Here is a 21,468-nt window from a genome sequence, read left to right on the forward strand (position 1 = left end):
GATACAACTTAACAAGCAAATGCCTAACAAAATTAATAAATGTCTCTAAAATAAGAACAAAATTAACAACAAAATAATAGTAATATAATAGTAAAATGGTAGCAAAATATGAAGAAAACAACAAAAAAAATAGCATTAAAAAACAAAAAAAGTAACTTTTTTGTCCTTTATTGAATTCGGGCCGGACCCGAGCGAAAAATGTCTTACCTAAGGCCTGACTCATTTTTTAAACGAGCTTTTTTTTTATCCAAGCCTATTTTTTGAGTTTATATTTTTGTCCAAACTCTCCCACATTTCGAACGAGCCTTTAGGCCGGGTCGAATGGCCTGACCCATGAGCAGATCTACTACCAAGGGAAACTGAGCATTCACACCTAGTATAGTTTGAACACATACCCTTAAATAACATCAATGGAGAAGTATGCTACCACTTAAAAGTGACCATTTCTCTCAAAAAGAGTTACTCTCCCCTTAAGAAATTTATTGTTTTACTTTCTAATTTTTTATTTTTATAATTTTTTTAGAACTTTTAAGATTTCTTAGATTTTAAAGTATTTTTTAGAATTTGTCATAATTTTTAATAATTTTAAATAATTCATACTTAACTTTAATTTTAATAAATTTTAAAAAAATTAGAACTTTTAAAAAATTTTGCTAAAGTGGTAAAATAGAACTTGAAAAATAATTAAAAAATCAATTAAATTTCTACAGAACTGCCCTCATCTACCACATCATCATTTTCTACATCAACACTTGATGAGCCTTTAGAAGTTTCAAGGAGAAAGTTAACTTCAATTGTTCAATTTATTGCTATTTTCTATTCACACCTCAAGTATAGTTTTCAAGCTTAATTTACTTTTTAATTATTTTAAGAGGTTTTTTTTTATTATTTAAGCTTTTAAAAATTAATCAATTTTTTTTATAAATTTAGGTAAAGAGATTAATATAAAATCACTGATATGCTTTGACGAAAGTAGGGTTATACAGATTTTTTTTTTAAAGTTTCGTGGTGAATTGAATAGATACTTTCTTGTACTTGTTATACAGTGGTTTTTGTATCTAGATATTAATTGTAGTATTGTTGTCTTCTTGTTGTTCTTGAAAGAGTTGGTAGTTTCAACGTCATTCTTAAAATATTTCTTCAACTAATAAAAAAAAAAAATTGTTTAGCATCCTTGGAGTTAATCAAGTTTATAATTTGTTGTTTGTAGCTATAGATTCTTTAATTTATTCATTGTCTATATTGTGTGCAAATGATGATTTGATTCCAATTGGTCAGCTAGGATGTATGTCAACTATCACAATGTTGTGTGAGATTCCATCCTCCAAATAGTTCATCCAATAATTATTACGTATAAATCTTAAATAAGAAAATCCATATGAATTTACCATCCTTATTGCCCAAATAGTACATGCCTTTATACTAAGAAACCAATTAAACAAAAATTCTGGTTTCCCTATCCACATCTTCTGAAATCTCAATTTTAATCCATTTTCTACTCAAAGTTATAAGGAGGAGCGCACCAGCTTGGCAGGACAGACCACATATTAAGCCTATCCACAAACCCTGAATAAAAACAAACCATACATTAATAGCCAATTAAGGACTTCCACATGTACTCAGTTTTAGTTCAATAGTAAGTACAAATGTAGAAAACTAAAAGGACAAGATTCAGGAGATTTATCTGTTTTCTTATATAAAATAATACTTTATAAAAGGAGAATATTTTTGTGAGTTGATATCTAATTAACCTGTAACACTAATCAATTTAAAGTTTTATAATAAGAGTATCTATATCTATTACCTTAGCATAAAGCTTGAACTTAAATCCAAGGAGGCATGCAATTGGCATTCCAATGAAATAGAAAGTCCCCATGTTAACCCACATCGCCAATAGCTGCCAACCACTTCCTCTAGCCACTCCTGCAACGTTTTTATATAAACTAAAACTAATTACCATCTTTGACTTCAAAAATTGGAATATAATATCTCAAAATTTAATAAAATTGAAATAAGATGACAAAATCTAATATACAACTATAATACCTGATAAGACGCCTTGAAAGGAATCGATTGTTATGGAGATCAAAAGAAGGGGTGTCATTGACGCAAACTGGTTTATAATTGAAGGGCTGTTACTAAAGAAAGCAGCCCAAATGTTATGACCAAATGCCAAAGCGAGGACAACTGCAAGTGCTAGAAGGATTGAAAGCCTGAGGGTGACACCCATGGCGTTCTTCGCCCGAATTGGATGCCCAGCTCCTAGTTCATTTGAAACTCTTGTGCTGTGCGACATATAATTTAATTTTCCTTTAACAAAAAAGGGTCAAATTTAATAAAAGGTCCCTGTATTATGTGTTGTTTACAGACTTAGTCCCTCTACTATAACTGTAGTCCTCTGCTTTTGGAAACGAGTATTTTCGGTCACTGATGCTAACTTTTCTTTATTAATTTCCTCAAATGATATGACATGTCTTATTTTTTAAAAAGCTTGTAATGATGTGATATTTTTTTAAAATGTGTAATATTTATCTACTTATAAAAATATAAATAAACAAAATAAGTGAGAGTGCTTCTGAGGTTCCTTTATTATTTATTATGAAATAGATTAATTTAGTCATTATACTATAAAAAGAATAAAATAATATTAAATTTTAATAGAATTAATATTTATTACTTAAAAAATCATTTATTATTTAATAGAATTAATATTTTTAAAATTTTATGGGTCTACAAATAAAATATTTTATTTTAAAATTGAAGGACTAATTAATCCATTTAATGATAAAGGGACTAATTTGATTCAATCTGTATAATAGAGGACCTCTCAATTACTTTCACCTAATTCAGTATATATCACATCATTACATATATATATATATATAAATATAAAGCCCATCAAATTATTTAACGAAATTAATGAAAAAAAAGTTCAGCTCAATACTAAAATTATACATTTCAAAAGTAGAGAACTAAAAATATCCTATGATATTTAAAGGACTAAATTCGGCAAAAATACATAAAAACAAGGGACCTTTAGACATTTTTGCCCAAAAAAATGAATATCAATATTCGAAAGACTAATTAACTTACCTTGCTGCAGCACTAAGGCCATAAGTAATCATGTAGGCAATTGCTTCTGTATTCACACTTTCCAAAAAAAAAAAAGTTTCCACCATGTCAAAAGCTTCAAAAATTCTAAAATAAGATGAAGTAAGATTGCATCAATACATTCAATATAATATTTTATTTTTTATTAAACCCATCTACTCCATCAACTCATCATTGAAATTCACTGGCAAACAAGTTGACCAATTTGATATTTTGATACTGAAATTTATCTCAATGACATGTTTTGCTGAATTTTTTTCAGAGTAGTTGATAGAATGAATGAAAATTAAAACATGTTTGGACAGAATTTGCATTTGGTAGAATATATAATAGAATATTAAAAGCTTACCACATAGCAATCAATGAGGTATTTACTTCCGAATTAGGCATCAGCCCTGCAAGCAGCACAAGAAGCTCGAAAGCCCAGTATTCCAAACTGGCCAAGAAAAAAAAAATCAATTTAGCAAGGTTTCAATTTCACATTTGATTCCTCTACATTTATCAAATTAAAAATTAATCTGGTTTTGTTGCACAAATTTTAGATTTAATCTATAACATCAATTAGTCTAAATAATTAATATTTTAACTATGCTGATTAAAATACTTTTTGTGCTCGAAAAGGTGTTTTTATTTAAAAAATCCACGTAAGATTTAATCAGAATAATTAATTGTATTAACTATTTGGACTAAATCATGACATTATAAAATTAGAGGATGAAATTATCAACTCAATCACAAATTTAAACATAGTAGAGGGACCAAAACCAGAATTTGACCAAGTTAAACTAGCTCACCAAACCATTGCTGCAGAAGGGAGGGCCAACTTCAAGATTGTAGGAACGTGACGAAACGATTCGAACGATAATCCATCCCATGTTTGCTTAAATTCCTCAGCGAAAAACACATAAACCGATAACAAAAGGAACGAAATCCACAGCGAAATCGAAGCCGCCAACGGAGCTCCTTTGAAACCCATATCAGTGCAATAGACCAAAGCGTAGGCAATGCCCAAATGAATGCCCATCGGAAGGACCGAGAACCAAACCAGCGGCATCAAAATGCTTTGGGTCTGAAGAAACCTGAGAATGTTTTGAACGAAACCGTACGCGAATAAACCCGGGATGAGGTACTTAATGTAGAGTGCAGCGGTCGCTGAAATCTGGGCATCTTGTTGAAGCAAAATAAGGATTGGCTCGGTGTAGAACCATAAGATCGATATGATGATCGAAAAAAAGCAAGAGATTATGCAGGATGATTGGAGATAAATTCCTAACGTTTTGTAAAGTTTTGCACCAAATCCTTGGCCGCAAAGTGTTTCTAGAGCTCCACTTAGCCCCGTCTGAAACCATTATGGAAGAAGATCAAAATTTTAGTTTGTAAGTTAATGGAGTAAATGGACTCTGAAACAAAGTTGATCAAATTAAGATTTTTTTTTCTATAAATTAAGATGCAAAAATTGAAATTGTCAAATTGCATATGTAGAATGATTTTTTATTTTTTTAAATGAGTAAATTAGTTTTCTTTTTTTAATTCATTTATTTTTATTGTTGAAAATTTATCATGTATATTAGAAAGAAGTACATGTGATACACCAGAATATTTAAAATTAACCATAACCTCTCTCAACCTACAAATAAGAGGATAATGCACTTCAGCGTATTCAAACTCAATCTTCCTACATTGACAACAATATTAATATGAATCAACATAAGATTCAATCGACGATAATTTATGCAAACCTAAGCAATCCTATTTCTAACTAATAGTTACTTTTAATTTACTAATGGGATTTGTTAATATAATTAGCCTGTGAATATTGGTTTTGAAATAAAATCATAACATGGAATATGGAATGAAATAGAATCGCGTAATTAATTACCATGAAAGCCAAGCCAGTGACGGTGACCCAAGAATTAGCAAGCGTAGCAGCAGCAAGCTGAAGCTCCCCAAGGTGACCGGCGAACATGACTGAGACCATAGTTATGGACAAGAACGAAACACTAGAAACAATCATGGGAAGCGAGAACACCACTTGGTTCTTAGCCTCTTCCATGTCCAAAACACGCTTCCGCGGTTGATCATCATCGTCGTCATGGTGATTAACCTCCGACAAGAGGGATTCAGCTGACTCGAAATAACTTTCCTTTGATGACATCTCTACGATCTTCTTCTTGGATAGCTCTATGATGGGGTAAAAATGAAAGAAAGAAAATGGTGTTAAGTTGGACAGTGGCTCTTTTAATTATGGTGTATAATTGTTCTTATGAAATACAGTTGAAGAATGAAATGGGAATGCATTAAGTGATTCACGTGATGATGCAACCATTTGAAGACATGGAAGACATGGAAGGAAGGGGGGAGAAGACTATTAGTAAAAGGAAAATATTAGGAGTATACCATTAATAAATAGGTGTGTGTATAAAGTAAAAATTAATGGTGCATTCGCTCTCCACCTGCCACTTCACAGTGAGGTGAAAATTTAATGTTATAAATGGAAAGATCAATAACACAGCATATAAATTTCAATTTTTTAAATTTTTTAAAAAATCCAATTTGATGAAATTCAAATCCAAATAATTTTAATTAAAAAAGGGATAATAAATGGAAAATATTGTTTGAAATTTCTGGCATATACACATTTAAATAAAGATTCCTTAGATCTATGTCTGTATCAGCTATTTAGATTTATATTATTTTACCTTAATTTTTTAAAATCTTAAGCTGAACTGTTTTAAATATTTTAATTAATAAAATTTTATAAAACATATATATTTTGGCAGATTTCAATTCCATGGAACTGTTTTCATTTCAACAATTCTTCCACTAACCCATTTTTATATCATTTATTATTTTGGCAGATTTCAAAATGGTATTTTTGTTCTTTTAAGAAATTTTAATCTATTATGCAAAGAAGCAGGATTACCTCCCACATTAATACTGTACTGTTTACAGGTTTTCTCCATATGGAATCGAATACCGATAATAAGTTTTAAGGATGACGAAAATTTAGATTTAATTTAAAAAATTAAAAAAATAAATTTTGAATTAATTGAATTGAGTTATTCTATTTTTTTGAGTAATCTTGAATAAGTAATTCAATTTTGAGTTGAATTTTACAATTCGAATAATTCAGTATAATAGATTAGTATAAATACTCATTTGGTCTCTGTTAATTTTGAAATTGAACAAATTGATCTCTCTCAAAAAAAAATTCAAAATATTTATAAAATTTCAAAATTCATATTTTTTAAAAAATTTATAAAAATCTAAAGAATAAATAAATAAAGTTAAAATTTTATAAATTTTCTAAAATAATAATTTTGGGACCTAAATAAATTAATTAATGATTCAAGATTATCATACTAAAGTATCTTTTTTTTTCCTATTTTGCTTTGAAAATTTTTTCAAATATATATAATTTCAAATTTATGTACTATAATATAGAATTAGTTATACTATAACAAGATTTTAATTTGACATGTTTAATTTTAATTTAACTCGAATAATTTCACTCAATTTGACTTGTCTTGAATTCTATTCCACTCGACTCGATTTGAAAACATTCAAATAAAATTAGAATGATAAAATAAGACTCATTAACTCATTTAATTCGAAATTTTTAACTCGATTCTACCAAATGCTCACCACTACTAAGTTTCATTTACATAGAAAAAGAAACAAATAATTTAAAACTAACCTAGCTTATTGTATGGAGATTATAAATTCCCATGTGTTTTACTAATCATATTTATTGTAATTCTCACCTGTTCTGATTAGATTTATACAAGAGTCAATTAAATTTGATTAGATTTATATCACGATTTAAAATATGAATTTATGATTTCAAGACTCAAGTTTTAAGGTGAACCCAAACTCACTCGATTCATTTTCTTTTAATTTCATAATATATTTTTCTTTTTTCTTTTTTTTGGTGAGAAAAAAAACACTAAATAATTACAAAACTAACATTTGAGCAAAAGTACCGCTCGCCCGTAGACTTATCCCTATCAATAAAGGTACGAGCCATCGCGGGGGGACGTCAAGAACTTTCAAATTGAATTTCTTGATCAAAGCTTGCTTAGTTAAACAATCCGCAACTTGATTTTGTTCCCTCAGAATATACTGCAGAAACCATTGATTTTCCTGAGACAAAATATTATAAATTCGCCTAATCAAAACGGAATTTGAGACAGTGAAAAAGCTTTCGAGAATGCCATTAAACTTCCAAACTATCAGAATGAATGATAACTTGGTCATAGCCCCTTCTTTTTTATTTGCAAATGTTAGGCGGTTTATTTCATATTAAAACTATGTTTTAAAATTTTAAAAATATGTTTAATTACTTAATTTTACAAATATAATTAAAGTAAATTATGTAAAATTATTAAAAGAGGCCCTAATCACCGTCCTCTTGTCCAATCACGATTTCTTTAGTAGGCACCACCTCACCAACCATAAGCTTTCTTAATTTCTTTGACTTATACTTAAAAAAAAGTAAAACGTGAGATTTTATCAAATTTATGTCAAATTGTTTATCTAAACAGCTACTTTGCATAACATAAAAGATAAAGGGAAGGGTACCATTACCCATCATTCTGTCTCGGAGGAAATTTTTTTTTCTTTCAAAAACAAAGAGTTTACTTAAATAAATAAAAAAACTAGGTTGCTTTTAGATATGGTGTAAATGAACAAAACATTCGATGACCTGTTAGTGAATCGTTCATGTAACGTTCGTTTATTAAATTAAATAAATGAGTATGAACAAAATTTTTATGTTCGTTTAATAAACAAACAAACACGAATAGAGGTGTGTCCGGTTCGTTTATGTTCACGAACAAGCTCATTTATTTATTAATGATATTTTCTTATAAAAATTTCATTAGTATATATTAATAAAATTATTTTGATTTGTATTTTTCATTTATAATATAATTATTAATATTTATATTTAATTGTTTTATATCTAAACAATATATTTGTGTGTATTTATTTATTGTTTGTTTATTTATTATTTATTAACATTATTCGTGAACATATTTAATTATATGGTCATGAACATATTCGTGAACGTATTCAATTAAGTTAAATGAACATGTTCGTGAACATTAAATAAACGAACATGAACAAAAATTTGAAATTCTTAACAAACACAAACAAAGGTTTGTTCGTTCAAATTCGGTTCATTTACAGTCCTACTTTTAGATGGGCACTGATCGTGGTGTAGTGATATTTTTTACTTCACAGTTATAGTAACTAATTTTAATGTTACCGTTTAATCTTATCTAGGGGCGTAACCAGAAAATTTTTTTAGGGGGATTGAAACTAAATTATAATTTTTACGATAACAAAATTACAATTTTACCATTTTGATAGCTTATATTTTCATAATTTTAAAAAGATTAAATCAAATTTTTATATTTTTAGAGAAAACTAAAATAAAATTTTATCTTTATTAATACTTAAATAAATAAAAAATTAAGGCCCGATACGTTGCCTGCCCCTAATTTTAATATTTTAATATATATTTTTGAAAATATTTTAATATTTTTAGAAAGAGCATATGTGGACTTTTAAATCTTGTTTATAGAATTAAAATTTTCAATCATAATACATCACATAGTTTTCATTAGATACAAATTAATGAATATTTAGGTGCGAACCATTAGTAGAGACCTTTTGATTATTATTTTATGGTTGAATTTCAGTTTTGTCCTCTCAAATTTTAAATTTAATTTTATACTTTATTTTTTTTCTTCCTCCCACCAGTCCAACTTACAAACATTTTTTTCTTTTAGATTTTGAATGAATAGTGCAATTTCAATTTTAGTCTCTATAATCTATTTAAATTTTAAATTTAGTTTTTATACATTAATTTTATTTCATCTTTATAATATCATAGTTAGTCTAAATACTTCATCTGGATTAAAATTTTGATATACATATGTCCAAATACACATGTCCAAGTTTTACTCTTTTTCTTTTTTTTTTAGATTATATAATAATGGTCAAATTTTAGTTTCAGTTCCTATATTATGCTCAAATTTTAAATTTACTCTCTATACTTTAATTTTTACATAATTTGGTACATCAACTTTTATAATGTTATTGTTAGTCTAAATACTTCATTCTAATTAAAATGTTGATGTACACATAGCTAAATACATAGCCTCTTACTCTTTTTTTAAGATTATATAACAATGGCCAATTTTCAATTTTAGTTCTGTACTATGCTCAAATTTGAAATTTAATTTTTATACTTTAGTTTTTGACATAATTTAGTAGTCTTTTAATACCCCTAAAATCGTTACGTTATAAAAGTAGTATTAAGTGAGAATCATGCAAAATGGATTCCTCGATATAGTAAAATAAGGAATATAATTGATAAAAGAGAAGGTTGATGGATGCCAAAGAAAGTTTAATTAAGAAGTATGTAGTGATATATTAATTTAATGTAGGGACTAAATTGTAGAGAAGTAAAAAGTCTTGTGACTCAAGTGTAAATATTTGAAATTTGAGGGTTTGAAATGTAAATATGAGAAGTTGAAGGACCAAAAGTAAAAATAACCCAATTTCTTGTGACACGAAATTTGTAATCATGGATCAAATTGAATAAGTGAATAGTGATTCAAGGATGAAATTGTAGAGAATCATTAAGGGCAAAATGGTCATTTAATCAAATTAGACAATTATCAAGTATAATAATTTTGGATCAAAAGTGTTAAGAAATGATTGGTTGGATTATAAATAATATTATTTTAGTATTATATTATTTTATATTAATCAATTAATTAAAGGAATAGATATTTTAAAAGAAGTGTTTAGAGAATTCTCCGTTCTCTTTTTCTCCATCTCACATCCACCATGGATGAAAGAAAGAAAGTTTTGCTTTCTTTGCGATTTGGCCTTTTTTCCATCAAAATTTATCATTTTCACCTAGAAATAAAAGAATTTTTCATAGCCATCAAGAGGGAAAAATGATAATAAGATATGGTGAATATAAATATCAACTTGGATTTAAGAAAAGTAGAAGTTTGAGGAGAGGGAAAATCAAGCTAAAGCTTGAAATCAAGAGAACAAGGTATGGATATCAAGGTTTTATTATGTTTTCAAGTTTAATCTTGTTAGATAAATATGGAAGTGATGTTAAAGTAGAGATTTCTCATGAAAAATTTTATGTTTTTGACATGATATTGAAGAGAGAGATAGAGGAAGTGATTCAAGTGGCAAAGAAAAGAGAAAAACAAGTGATTAAAGGTTGAAGAAGGTAAGTACCATTGAATTTTCTTATTACCTAAGGACTAAAATGTAAACTTTATGAAGTTTGTGGTAAACTAGTAAAATAAAGTGTAAAATAATTTTGATATGTGAAATAAAACATTATGATAGAAAGCTTAATTGAAGTGTGAAATGGTAATGAATTAAACATAAAGAGATATTAAAGTGATATTATAGTAAATTTTAAATTTTCATGATGATAAGGATTAAATTGTGAACTTTGTGAAATCCATAATTGAGTTAAGAGAAGTAAAGAGTTACATGGAAAGGAATTGATTTAAATTGACTAAGTAGTAATATTGAATTTTGTGGTAAAAAGACTAAATTGAAAAGTATATGAAAGTTTACATGATATTGTTAGGTAAATGAAAATGATCTAGAAAATATGAAATATATGATAAACTATGGACTAAGTATTTAGTGACTAATATCTTGTGATTGTTGTAATTGAAATCACAGTTATTTTTTAAATTGTGAAAATGAGGACTAAATTGAATAAGTGAGAAGCATAACTATATTGTGAAAATCGTGAAAATAAACACTGGTATGAATAAATATCATAGCTATTCTTGAAGTGGAAGTATAAAGAAAATGCTCTTGAAAGTTTTAATGTCGAAATTATATGTTCAAGTAATCTTAAATAGTAAATCCGAATGAAAGAAATGTGAAAAAGTAATGAAATTGTGAAATTTGCAGAATAAAGTATTTGTGATTCGTTATTGTAAATTCAGTGATACTTGAGTGCCCATGTAAACTAGCATTGAACTTCATGGATATAATTGGCATGCCATAGAAATTCTATAACACTCCGGTGCTCCTATGTTTAGCACTCTAGTACTCCTGTATTTAGCACTTTGGCATTCCTAAATTTAGCACTTTTGTGCTCGTGTTTTGTGAATTATTTCGTATATCCATCTGGTTCAAATATGTCTAGCATGGGCTAAGTAACTAAGGTAAGCAAATTCTTATAACAACTTCTGATAAATTGTGAAGTGATAATATAATGATTCATAGTATTGGAGAAATAAGGTATGGTAAGTGACTTTAAAGTATGAATAAGTGTAAACATAAGTAATGACAAGTGAATATCATAAGTACATAAGAAATGAAAATTTAGCGTCTAAGTGAACTTGAAAATGAATATGAAAGTGGTATATGTTAAGTGAAGCTAAAGGAATGGTTATAAAATAATTGGTTAGTGGACTTAAATGAAAGTGTTATATAGTAGTAAATAATCACTTGAAAACAATGATATGTTCATGAAATTATATTAATAGTATTGTTACTATTAAATAAATTTAAAAAGTTGTAAGATTTAAATTCATGTGTATTTACTAAGCTTTCACGAGCTTAATGAGTTGTTTTAAATGCGTAGGTAAAGATCGCGAGAAGATAATTTTTGAAGCAGCCAACCTCATCCTCATCTCATCATCAAGCAAGGATTTGAAGAGTATGAAACTTAAATTTTGGAAATAAAGTGGCATGTACATAAGAAATTTGGTTGTAAGTAACTTAGTGGTTCTAAAACTATGGTCTTGCATGTCTCTTTAACATTTTGTATTTTAGGATATACTTACTAGTTATATGAAGTTTTTGAATGTTAGTTTAATATATTTTGAGTACTAAAATTGTTTAGAAATGATATGGAATGACTTTTGATAGTTTAAACTTCTTTTTAAATGTTCTTAGACATGTTCCAGGTAGCCTGACCTCTGTGTCGCAACATTGAACATGAAGTAGGCTAATCTATTTTCAGTGTCGCAACATCAAGTGTTGCGACATCAAAGTCTAGTTTTACGATTTTGAGCATATTGTTCTTAGTGTCACAGCACTCACTTCCTAGTGTCATGACATCCGTCAATGTCATGACACTCACGTTCTAGTGTTGTGACATTAACATTATTTATCCCATTTTGACTCCAATAATCCCTAAATAGGTCTCGTTTGAAACCAAACTTCAAAGAAATCTTAGAAATGACTTAAATAACTTCAAAGGAGTCTATTTATATTGAAACAAAGTCTTGAAATTGATGTCTGTGTTAAGCAACATCAGTGTTCAATTGTGACATCCTTTGCCCATGATGTACCAGTTCATCCCATGTAAGGGATGTTACTAGTCCAAAATTTTAAATATCATTAGTTAGTCTAAATATCTTATTATAATTAAAATGTTCATGTAATTTTTAGAATTGCCAACACAATTAAAATTCTCTATTAAATTGAAGTTATTATATTATCTTTTTTTCTTACATGGTTATCAAATTAGTAATTTTTTTTAATTTCAATATGTTACACCAGCAAAATTAACAAATGAATTTTAATGATGTTAACAACTAGACCTAAATTTTTAAATTTAAAAAGTAAAGAGGCTAAATTCCTAAAAAATATTGATATTAAATTTAAAATGTATGAAAAGCATAGACTTGGAACATATTTTGATTTTCAAATTTTTTCTTTATAATTTAGTCAAAAAATTAATTGACCCAATACAAAGTGTGGTGGAATCTATATTAGTTCGATAAAGAAAGTTAAGATTAAAATCATATTTTAAAAAATACAACTTTCAATAAGTGTTGAATTTAAGTGGTAAGACACATTGCATTTAGATTTGAACTTTGGAGATGACATTGTTGGGAATGTTAGCAAAACTTACATGAAAAATAAGAAAAAAAGGAGACGACTTCCCTAAATTCAACTTTTCAATTGTCCATGGTTAGGTATCTGGTTTTAGTATATGGTGAAAGATCAACTCCCCTGTGCTTTGATAATTAAGGTTATCCACTTTGAATCCTAGATCACTGCCAAGCCACATAGCTTTTGCAAAAGAACAAAAGAGAAATAGAATGTCAATATCTTCTTCAATCTTTTTTGCATAATGAACAGATAGGATCGATGGAGTGAATTCGTTTGGTATTCTCCTTTCTACATGGTACATTGTTAGTACAGGACTTCCAGAGAGGAGTAATTTTATCAGGCACCTTCGAAGACTAAAGACTTTACCAAGTTGATCGACTACTAGTGATGATGTTATCAATGGGCATAATGACTTTTTTGATCCTCCAACTTTATAAAAAAAATCATTTTAGCTTTTCATTTAATTTTTCATCTTTTTTAGTCTTTGAATTTGCATTTTTTGTCAAATCACCTCAAAATCACATATTGAATCCAAAGTATTTGCTTAGAGTTTTGTTAACATTTACTACAAGAATTTCTCTAAACAACCACATAAATTTAGGATGGCAGTTTGGACTTACACTCAAATCTGATTTGTCAAAATTTATAAGCTGACCCGAATACTTGCAATATTCTCCAAGAATATAGTTTATAGCAGCACATATTTCATGATTTGAACTAAAAAAATATAAAGTTGTCATATACAAATAAGAGATGAAAGATAGGAATGCTCTCCTTGCTAACTTTAATACCATGAATGGATTTGCACCCTTCAGCTTGAAGAAATGCTGCGAGAACATTGTGACATAAGATAAAGATATAAGGCGAGGTGGGAAGTGAGGTGAAAGACTCAAATCGAAGAAAAGGTGGATGGAGTCATCCTTGGCCCCTAACTGATTCTGAGGAACCAAGCATCTAGATGAGAGTCGTAACACATGCCTAAAGACCGACTTGAAAGGCCAATTGCAGGATCTCAAAATGGACGTCATTGTCACGATACCAAACATTGGAAAGCTTCATGGCCCTTGTAAGGGCTCTTTTGCACTATCATCTCTCTGGATAGCTGGATGATTTGTTGACTTCATTGAAAACTCTTGATCTTATTACAAACCCAGATTATTATTTATCTTTCTATTGCAATAGTTGTTCAAATTAGCAAAATTTATTTAAAAAAACTTCTAAAAGGAAAGCTTGAACAAATCGTAATCTTTATTTAAAAATGACTGGAAATGAATTCTTGCACAAAAGAATTCAACTTAATCTTTAATTGTTGTGTCTACTTCTTGTTACCAGCCCATTAAGACGAGCCAATCTTGGCCAATGGGGTTGGTATCATTAATAAAACCTCCATACAACATAAGTCAATTCTTCAGTCATTAGTAGCAAAGATAAACTCCTAGAGAAGTTTATATTAGTCCATTAGTCCCATGTTATTTATCCCCCTAATTGATCAAGACTACAAACTGATATATTGATGAAGTTTTCATTGAGGTCCTAATTTTGCCGATGAAATGATGGCTATAAATCGACAAAGCATTAACGTTAGGTCGTGTGGGTCAGACTGACAATCTTGTTACATAATCTTTTGTTCCCCTCTTCACATGCTTTTGTTTTTTCTTTTTCTTTTTCTTGTCATTTTTGGGTTACAATTCTTATTATGACCTATTATTGTTGTTGTTTTCTATGATTTTTTCTTTTTTTAAGTTTCTTGTAGGTTTTTCAATTGAAAAAAAAAACTGAACTTTAGGGGATTATTGACATTTACCAACAAGGAAATGTATGCTAATGACTTCAGCCATTGCTCAAAACTGTCTTAAAAACATACACTACTCCACCTTAGAAGTAAAGGAATTGAGCTCCAACAATTCAAGAGAAAGAGATTAAAAACCTAATGAATGTTTGAATTCTTCAATGCCGCAGGCTAGAAATTCCTTAGTAAATGAAATCGATCCTACGTTACGGAAAATACCAATCAAAATCCCACATTATGATGCTAAAACGTTAAAGGTAGAACATGAAAACTGAAACTTGGAGATTAATGTAAGCCCCCAATGAATTTTATCATCAAATTCCTCAGTAAATATAGGTATACAAGCAGATCTGGCTGTTCTTTCAAGTACATCTCATAAAATCAGAACAAACCAGAGCCGTCGATATCTATATCATCAAGCAACATTTGCAGAACATAAATGACATCAAAATACAAAGACAAAACATAATAGAAATGTCAAGTTTATTATCAGTACAAGCAAATAATACTACAATAACCAAGACAAGGCAGCATTTTTCATTCAAACAAAAGTTACATACAATTTACTTGAGCAGCAGTGAAGAATATAATGTAAGTAAATCATCATTTTCACTCAGCCTTCGCTTCCTTCTCTTTTTCAGCCTTCACTTCCTTTTTTGTCTCAGCCTTGTCATCCTTCATCTTTGGTTTCCCTTTCTTAGGCTTCATGAAGCAGAAACAAGAACAGCAAGGACACTGAAACAAGAACTTCATGCCTGTCTTTCTGTTCTTCTTCTTGGTTCCAAAATATGTCCTAAAAGTCCTTTTAATTATAGAGAAAGAAAAAAGTTGGGAGCTTTTTCTATCTGGGTTTTCTGTCTAATAATGTAGTTTATATTTTTTTTTCCAAGATTTTATCGGATTCCAATTCAATCACTTTCAATAAAGAAGCTGCCTAATAATGACAACTTTAGGATTAGGGAAGGATGGTGGCCCCCTGGTGTGTATGGGGGACTATTAGCCATGATCAAAGGATGAAGTTCATAGTTCCCCTGATAAGAGTTAGGGGTTTCCTCCATGTGGGTCACCTCGGCCGTCATCTATTAGAGAAAAAGGGCGGGTCTACTTTGAATTTCCTTGCCTTACACTAAAGGTTCCTAAGCTGGCAAGCACTATATGGGACACATGCATTTGCATTATTATCAGGAGCTTGAAGTTTAAATACACAATCATCCATAACAATATTAAGATCTTAATCTTGATTCATAACCAAGTGTACCATAAAGGTTTGAGATTTTGTTAATTTTTGCAGACAAAATGTAGTTTATTCTATTGCGAGACTGATGTTTCTCAAGAATTCTAATCCAATTTTTGCTTTGTTTTTTTCTATTAATTACTATTGATTCAATTGGCATCTGACAGCTGTATGACATTTACTTTAGGATAAAAGGTAGCCACTATGTCAATCAACTGAACAACTTGCTGTTGGCTGCAAATTAAGCCCACTTGAAGAAAGTACTGTACGACATGCAGTAATTTCAATGAGGTAAGCTACCAATTAATGCTTTCCCCAAACAGAGCACCAAGCACTAAAGTGATATAATCTTTTACATGCACTCCTACATGAGTTTTGGATACGGGTATATATTTAAGTTTTTTTTTATGTATTTAGAGAATTTTTTAAAGATCATAGCCACATCTACAATGTAGTTCACAAGGGGATTTTAACAGTTTCATCAGGGAAACTTTATTACAATTTTTTACCTGAAAATTTCCTGCATGTTTCTGTAGCAGTCCTTATTTGATAGACGCGTGGTATATCCTTTACTGCACCACTATACCACCCCTGATTCCTAATTTTCTAAAGCATAAGTTTCCCAATTGAAGAGTCCCCATCTTATTCCCCCAATCATACTTTACTTTAAGACAGGGAATCAATGGAAACAGTCAAGAAAAAAGAAAGAATGTACATATATTTCCATACCACTTCATTCCTGGAACTTGTACTGACAAGTTCTCGATATGACTTACAAGCCTTATTTAGGCACTGCTTTTGGTATTCATTATCCATGAAACAAGATATATTTAGAGTCGGGGAGATGCCTTTATAGGTTCAGACCCCTTACGGTAGTCATATACCCCAATACCACATTTTCTCCCAACACGACCGGCATCGACATACTGCACAAGAAGAGGGCAAGGGGCATATTTACTGTCACCTAGACCAGCATGTAGAACTTTCATTATCGATAAACACACATCGAGTCCAATGAAATCAGCAAGCTCCAAGGGACCCATTGGATGATTTGTTCCTAACTTCATCCCTGTATCAATATCTTCCTTGGTGGCCACCCCAGTATATAGTGTGAAAAATGCTTCATTTATCATTGGCATAAGGATTCGATTCACAATAAAGCCTGAATAGTCCTGGGAGCATATTATTGTCTTATGAAACCTGCGAATTCAAGGTCCAGTTAAAATGGCAGTCAAATAATTGGAACAGAGGAGACAATGCTAGCTAGCTAACACATGGATAAGCCAATAGAGCTAGTTAAAAGAAGTTTTAATGGTTTTTTTTGCACGCGTTCTTTAATCAGACATTACCTCTCCGCCAACGCCTTTGTCGCATGAAATGTTTCATCCGATGTGTCTGCACCTCGAACAATCTCAACCAACTTCATTATTGGAGGAGGATTCATGAAATGCATTCCAATGACCTGCAAAAAAAAATCACAGGTTTGCTTCAATCTCAACAAAATATGATGTGATTTTGCAGGTGATCGTCAATTATTTCAAAATATCCCAAACATGCCTCCATGCCTCCATGTCAAAACAAAGATGCACTGAATATAACCTGGCATGGTCTGCTAGTTGCGGATGCTAATCGAGTAATGGAGATGGAACTTGTATTAGATGCTAAAATGGCTGAACTCTTTGTGATCTTATCGAGTTCGATGAACAACTTTTTCTTCACATCTTCTGATTCTACAATTGCTTCAACAATGAAATCTGCAGATCGGAGCTCGTCTATATTTGAAGTATATTTCAGACGCCCCAAAGCTTCAGTACAAGCAGCCTGCCAAGTGAAACAATGAGCTAATGAAAACTAAGGTGTTCTTGATTTTAAGCCTTATCTATGCAATACCTTTTGACATAAAATATGTAATAGAACCTTAAATTTTCACTATTTTAGTCAAGAACCTTCAGTGCTATTGTTCATCTAAGATAATACCCCCCGATTTGTGTTTCTTCATATATATATATATATATATAACATGTAAACTAAAAGGAAAAAACCATGTTGTTTCAACTCATCATTTTTCTTGAAGTACTCATATCCTACACTGGAATTTGAACACATTTTCATACATAGGTATGGGAATATGACCTACTGTTCATCTAAGATAATACCCCCAGTTTGTTTCCCTTCAAATATATAATGGTGATTTTTATGGCAAAGTTCCAACTTTAACACCATGTTGCCAAATAAAGTACCAATACCAGACCGAAAGCATTTGTTAGCCAGACCTTATGCAACCATTTCATTTAAACCTCTAACAACTTCAATTAATACCAGTCACAAAGGCAGCCTCTTCCTCTCCAAATTTACACTGAAATAAACCATGTTATACCCCATTTAGCGCCCAGATGGCCAAGTCTCCAAGCGGTACGAACGAATCCTCTAATGGGACCCCTCATGAGAACCCCGGCTTGTAACTTGCTTGACAAGTGGACTCAATTACCGCCACATCAAGTCTCATCTACCACATCCCATCTGAAATGACACAAGCCACATCATAGCAACACTCTACTTACTCTACTTAAGCCTATGACACCAGACTACTTGCCCCTGACCCGTCAATAGAAACTTGACACATGGCATCGAGACAGGAGATGGCAAGTATATAAGGCTCCTCCCAACCATCCTCAAACCTGATCCTCGCCTTCCCTACTACTCTCCTACTCCGACCACCTTATCCGGCAGCTCACTGCCTCGTCCTAAACAGGGTGAGTCACTCATCTTCACAGTGGCAAATATTAGGACTAAGTTTTGGAGGGCCTAAGTAAAATTTTCATAAATTTTAGGAGTTTAATAAGATTACTTCATAAAAACTGAGATCTAATTAAAATATTTAAATATTTTGTGAGATTAATGAGAACTTCAAAAACAAAATTAAAAGGCATAAAGAAAATTTCCAGGAATTTTCAAAAAATAGAGGGGCCAAGGCCCCTTGTCCTCCATTAAGGTCCGCCTCTGCATCTTTCACCAACTACACATTCTCATATCAACAAACCAAAATCAGAAAAATAATAACCATATCATCAAAAAGTTCAACCACTCAAACCTTCCATCAACTACTAGACCTACAAACTTCTCAAAATTCCCAGAAAATCTTCACTCTTTAGCTCCAATCCAAAGTCCGAACATAAGCTCAATCCAAGATCAACGCTTTTTATCTATTTTGCCAACTTTCAAACTGTTTTAACTCAAACCCAATCTAAGTTTCAATCAGATTAAAAGACTGAAACAAAATTTTAGCACAACAATTTATTCATTTAACTTTTTGATCATCTTTTTTTTTCTTTTTCTTTGTGAAGTTATATAACACAAAGCTAAAGGAAACTAGTTCAGCTGCTCATCAACATATGTAAACATATAATATAACTTCAAACCCCATATAAGAAAGATGAAAGATCGAGTTTACCTGTGAGATTTGGCCTTTGGAAACAAAACGTTGAAGGGAAGAAGAGATGGATTTGTTGACTCTGCAAAGTGCGGTAGGGTCTGTATCGAGTAGCCAAACATGGAGACCATGCATGGCACCCAGCTGAGCTATGCCTGAACCCATTTGCCCACTGCCAACCACTCCCAAACTCTTTGCCTCAGCCATTTTTCGTCGGTAGAGGAACTACCAGAATCTCCTTCAGGGACCCATTTGGAGAGACGTACTAAAAATAACTTGTCCTTATCGTCCTTAGCTCTCTAACTTCAACAGCTAAACTTATCTTTCGACTACCCCAAAAGAAAAAAAATTTCTCTGAGGGTCTAATTTTGCTCTCAATCTCTGAACTCTTCACATATTTTCAATTTAATATCTCTATTTTTAATCTCCTGAAATTAATTCATCTACTATTTTAACTTATCAAATTTGATTATATAGCATTTTAAAAATAGAATATTGATCATGTGTTACCAAAATAAGACCAAAATACTAAAATTGGAATTGTAAGAATTATGAATCACCAATTGTAAGATTTCTTATTATTGTTATAGAAAAGCAAAGTAAATTTCGATATTTTTTTCTTTACTTGTGACTTTAAATTCGTCGTGTGAATAATTTTAAGGAAAAATATTATATAATCTAATTTAACTAAAGTCCTTTAATGTATTCTCAATTAGGCTTCAATTATTTAATTAAAAGCATAGGAAAAGTAGATTCTTAAAATTAAAAATAAAAAGACTAAATTATAAATATGTAACAAGTACAATAACTAAGAGTTGAATTTGTTGTAGGCCAATTTTAACCCATTTACATCAAAACCCAATTTAGCCTTACCTAACCCACCAAAATTAAACCCAAAACTCAAAATCTTAACTACCCAAAGCCTAATTTACATCAAAACCCCAATGGCCCAAACCCTAAGCCCAAATTAAAATAAAAAACCTAGCCCATAACCTAAACTTTTCTCAACTAAATCCTAGCCTTTTGTCACCACCAACTCCACTAGCCCCACTTGCTCCACCACCAACTCCACTAGCCACACTTACTCCACTACCTACTCCACTAGCCACACTCCACCACCACTTTGTACCTACAAATGAAGACATAAACAATAAAAAATATTTTGTAAATAGCTATATAAGCCTTCTCATATTTTGTATTTAGGGGAGGAAGAAGTTTTGGGGGAGAAAGTTATTGTAAAGGATTTTTGAGAGGTTTTTTTAGAGTAATCAAGGAGAAGAGTTATTGTAAAGGCTAATTTTTGGAGAGGCTAGTTTTTTTTTTTTGGAGATTAATCAAATATCAAAGCAAAAGAGGTTTCTTGGTCTATTCTCGTTTTAAGTTCTTTGTTTGTTTATTGTTTTCCTTTCAGTTTTATTTTTTTTCTTTTATACGAAAGTAAAAATAAAAGGAGGAAGCTTTCCCATTTTTATCGAAAAAGTTTTTTTGAGGTCCCATTTGTACTGGTGGCATCGATTTGTGGTTTGACCTTGTGGTAGAAATCACCCACTCTCTCCTCTTTTTTTGTTATTATTATATTCTTTAATATTATATTATATATATTCTTTTAATATATTAGGTATATTCTAAATTCTATATTACGTATATATATATTATACTATTTTATGTATATATCTTTAATACTATATTATTTATATATATATATTTTTTTTACATGTTATCTTATGTATATATTTTAATTATATTATGTATGTATTTTTACACTATATTATGTACATATTTTTTTATATCTATTTCATACATATGTATATATTATATATATCTTAACATTACTAGTTATATTTTCACTATTTTATGTATATACTTCAAACACTATATATAGTATATTTCTAACACTATTACTATTTATAAATATATATATTTTACGTATATACTCTTAATATATTTATTATGTATATATTCGTTGTTTTTATTTCACATTGGATATTATTATTA

General features: G+C 30.2%; 2 protein-coding genes across 2 annotated transcripts; both read right to left on the bottom strand.

The window, feature by feature from the left end:
• Nucleotides 1–1,332: 1,332 nt before the first annotated feature.
• Nucleotides 1,333–5,470, bottom strand: LOC108480974 (protein DETOXIFICATION 18-like). The gene is made up of 7 exons (XM_017784131.2): nt 4,991–5,470; nt 3,906–4,450; nt 3,461–3,547; nt 3,094–3,150; nt 2,047–2,285; nt 1,805–1,923; nt 1,333–1,566 (listed from the first exon to the last, which is right to left on the bottom strand). Exons 1-7 carry the CDS (start codon nt 5,264–5,266, stop codon nt 1,435–1,437), a joined length of 1,455 nt encoding a protein of 484 aa, XP_017639620.1. The 5' UTR covers nt 5,267–5,470; the 3' UTR covers nt 1,333–1,434.
• A 9,805-nt stretch (nt 5,471–15,275) lies between these two features.
• LOC108480099 (uncharacterized) lies at nt 15,276–19,844 on the bottom strand. The gene is made up of 4 exons (XM_017782953.2): nt 19,495–19,844; nt 17,643–17,864; nt 17,393–17,505; nt 15,276–17,243 (listed from the first exon to the last, which is right to left on the bottom strand). The coding sequence occupies exons 1-4, from the start codon at nt 19,678–19,680 to the stop codon at nt 16,874–16,876; spliced, it is 891 nt and encodes a 296-aa protein (XP_017638442.1). The 5' UTR covers nt 19,681–19,844; the 3' UTR covers nt 15,276–16,873.
• Nucleotides 19,845–21,468: the final 1,624 nt, after the last annotated feature.

This window comes from Gossypium arboreum, chromosome 1, assembly GCF_025698485.1.
Source record: "Gossypium arboreum isolate Shixiya-1 chromosome 1, ASM2569848v2, whole genome shotgun sequence".
Classification (NCBI taxonomy): Eukaryota; Viridiplantae; Streptophyta; class Magnoliopsida; order Malvales; family Malvaceae; genus Gossypium; species Gossypium arboreum.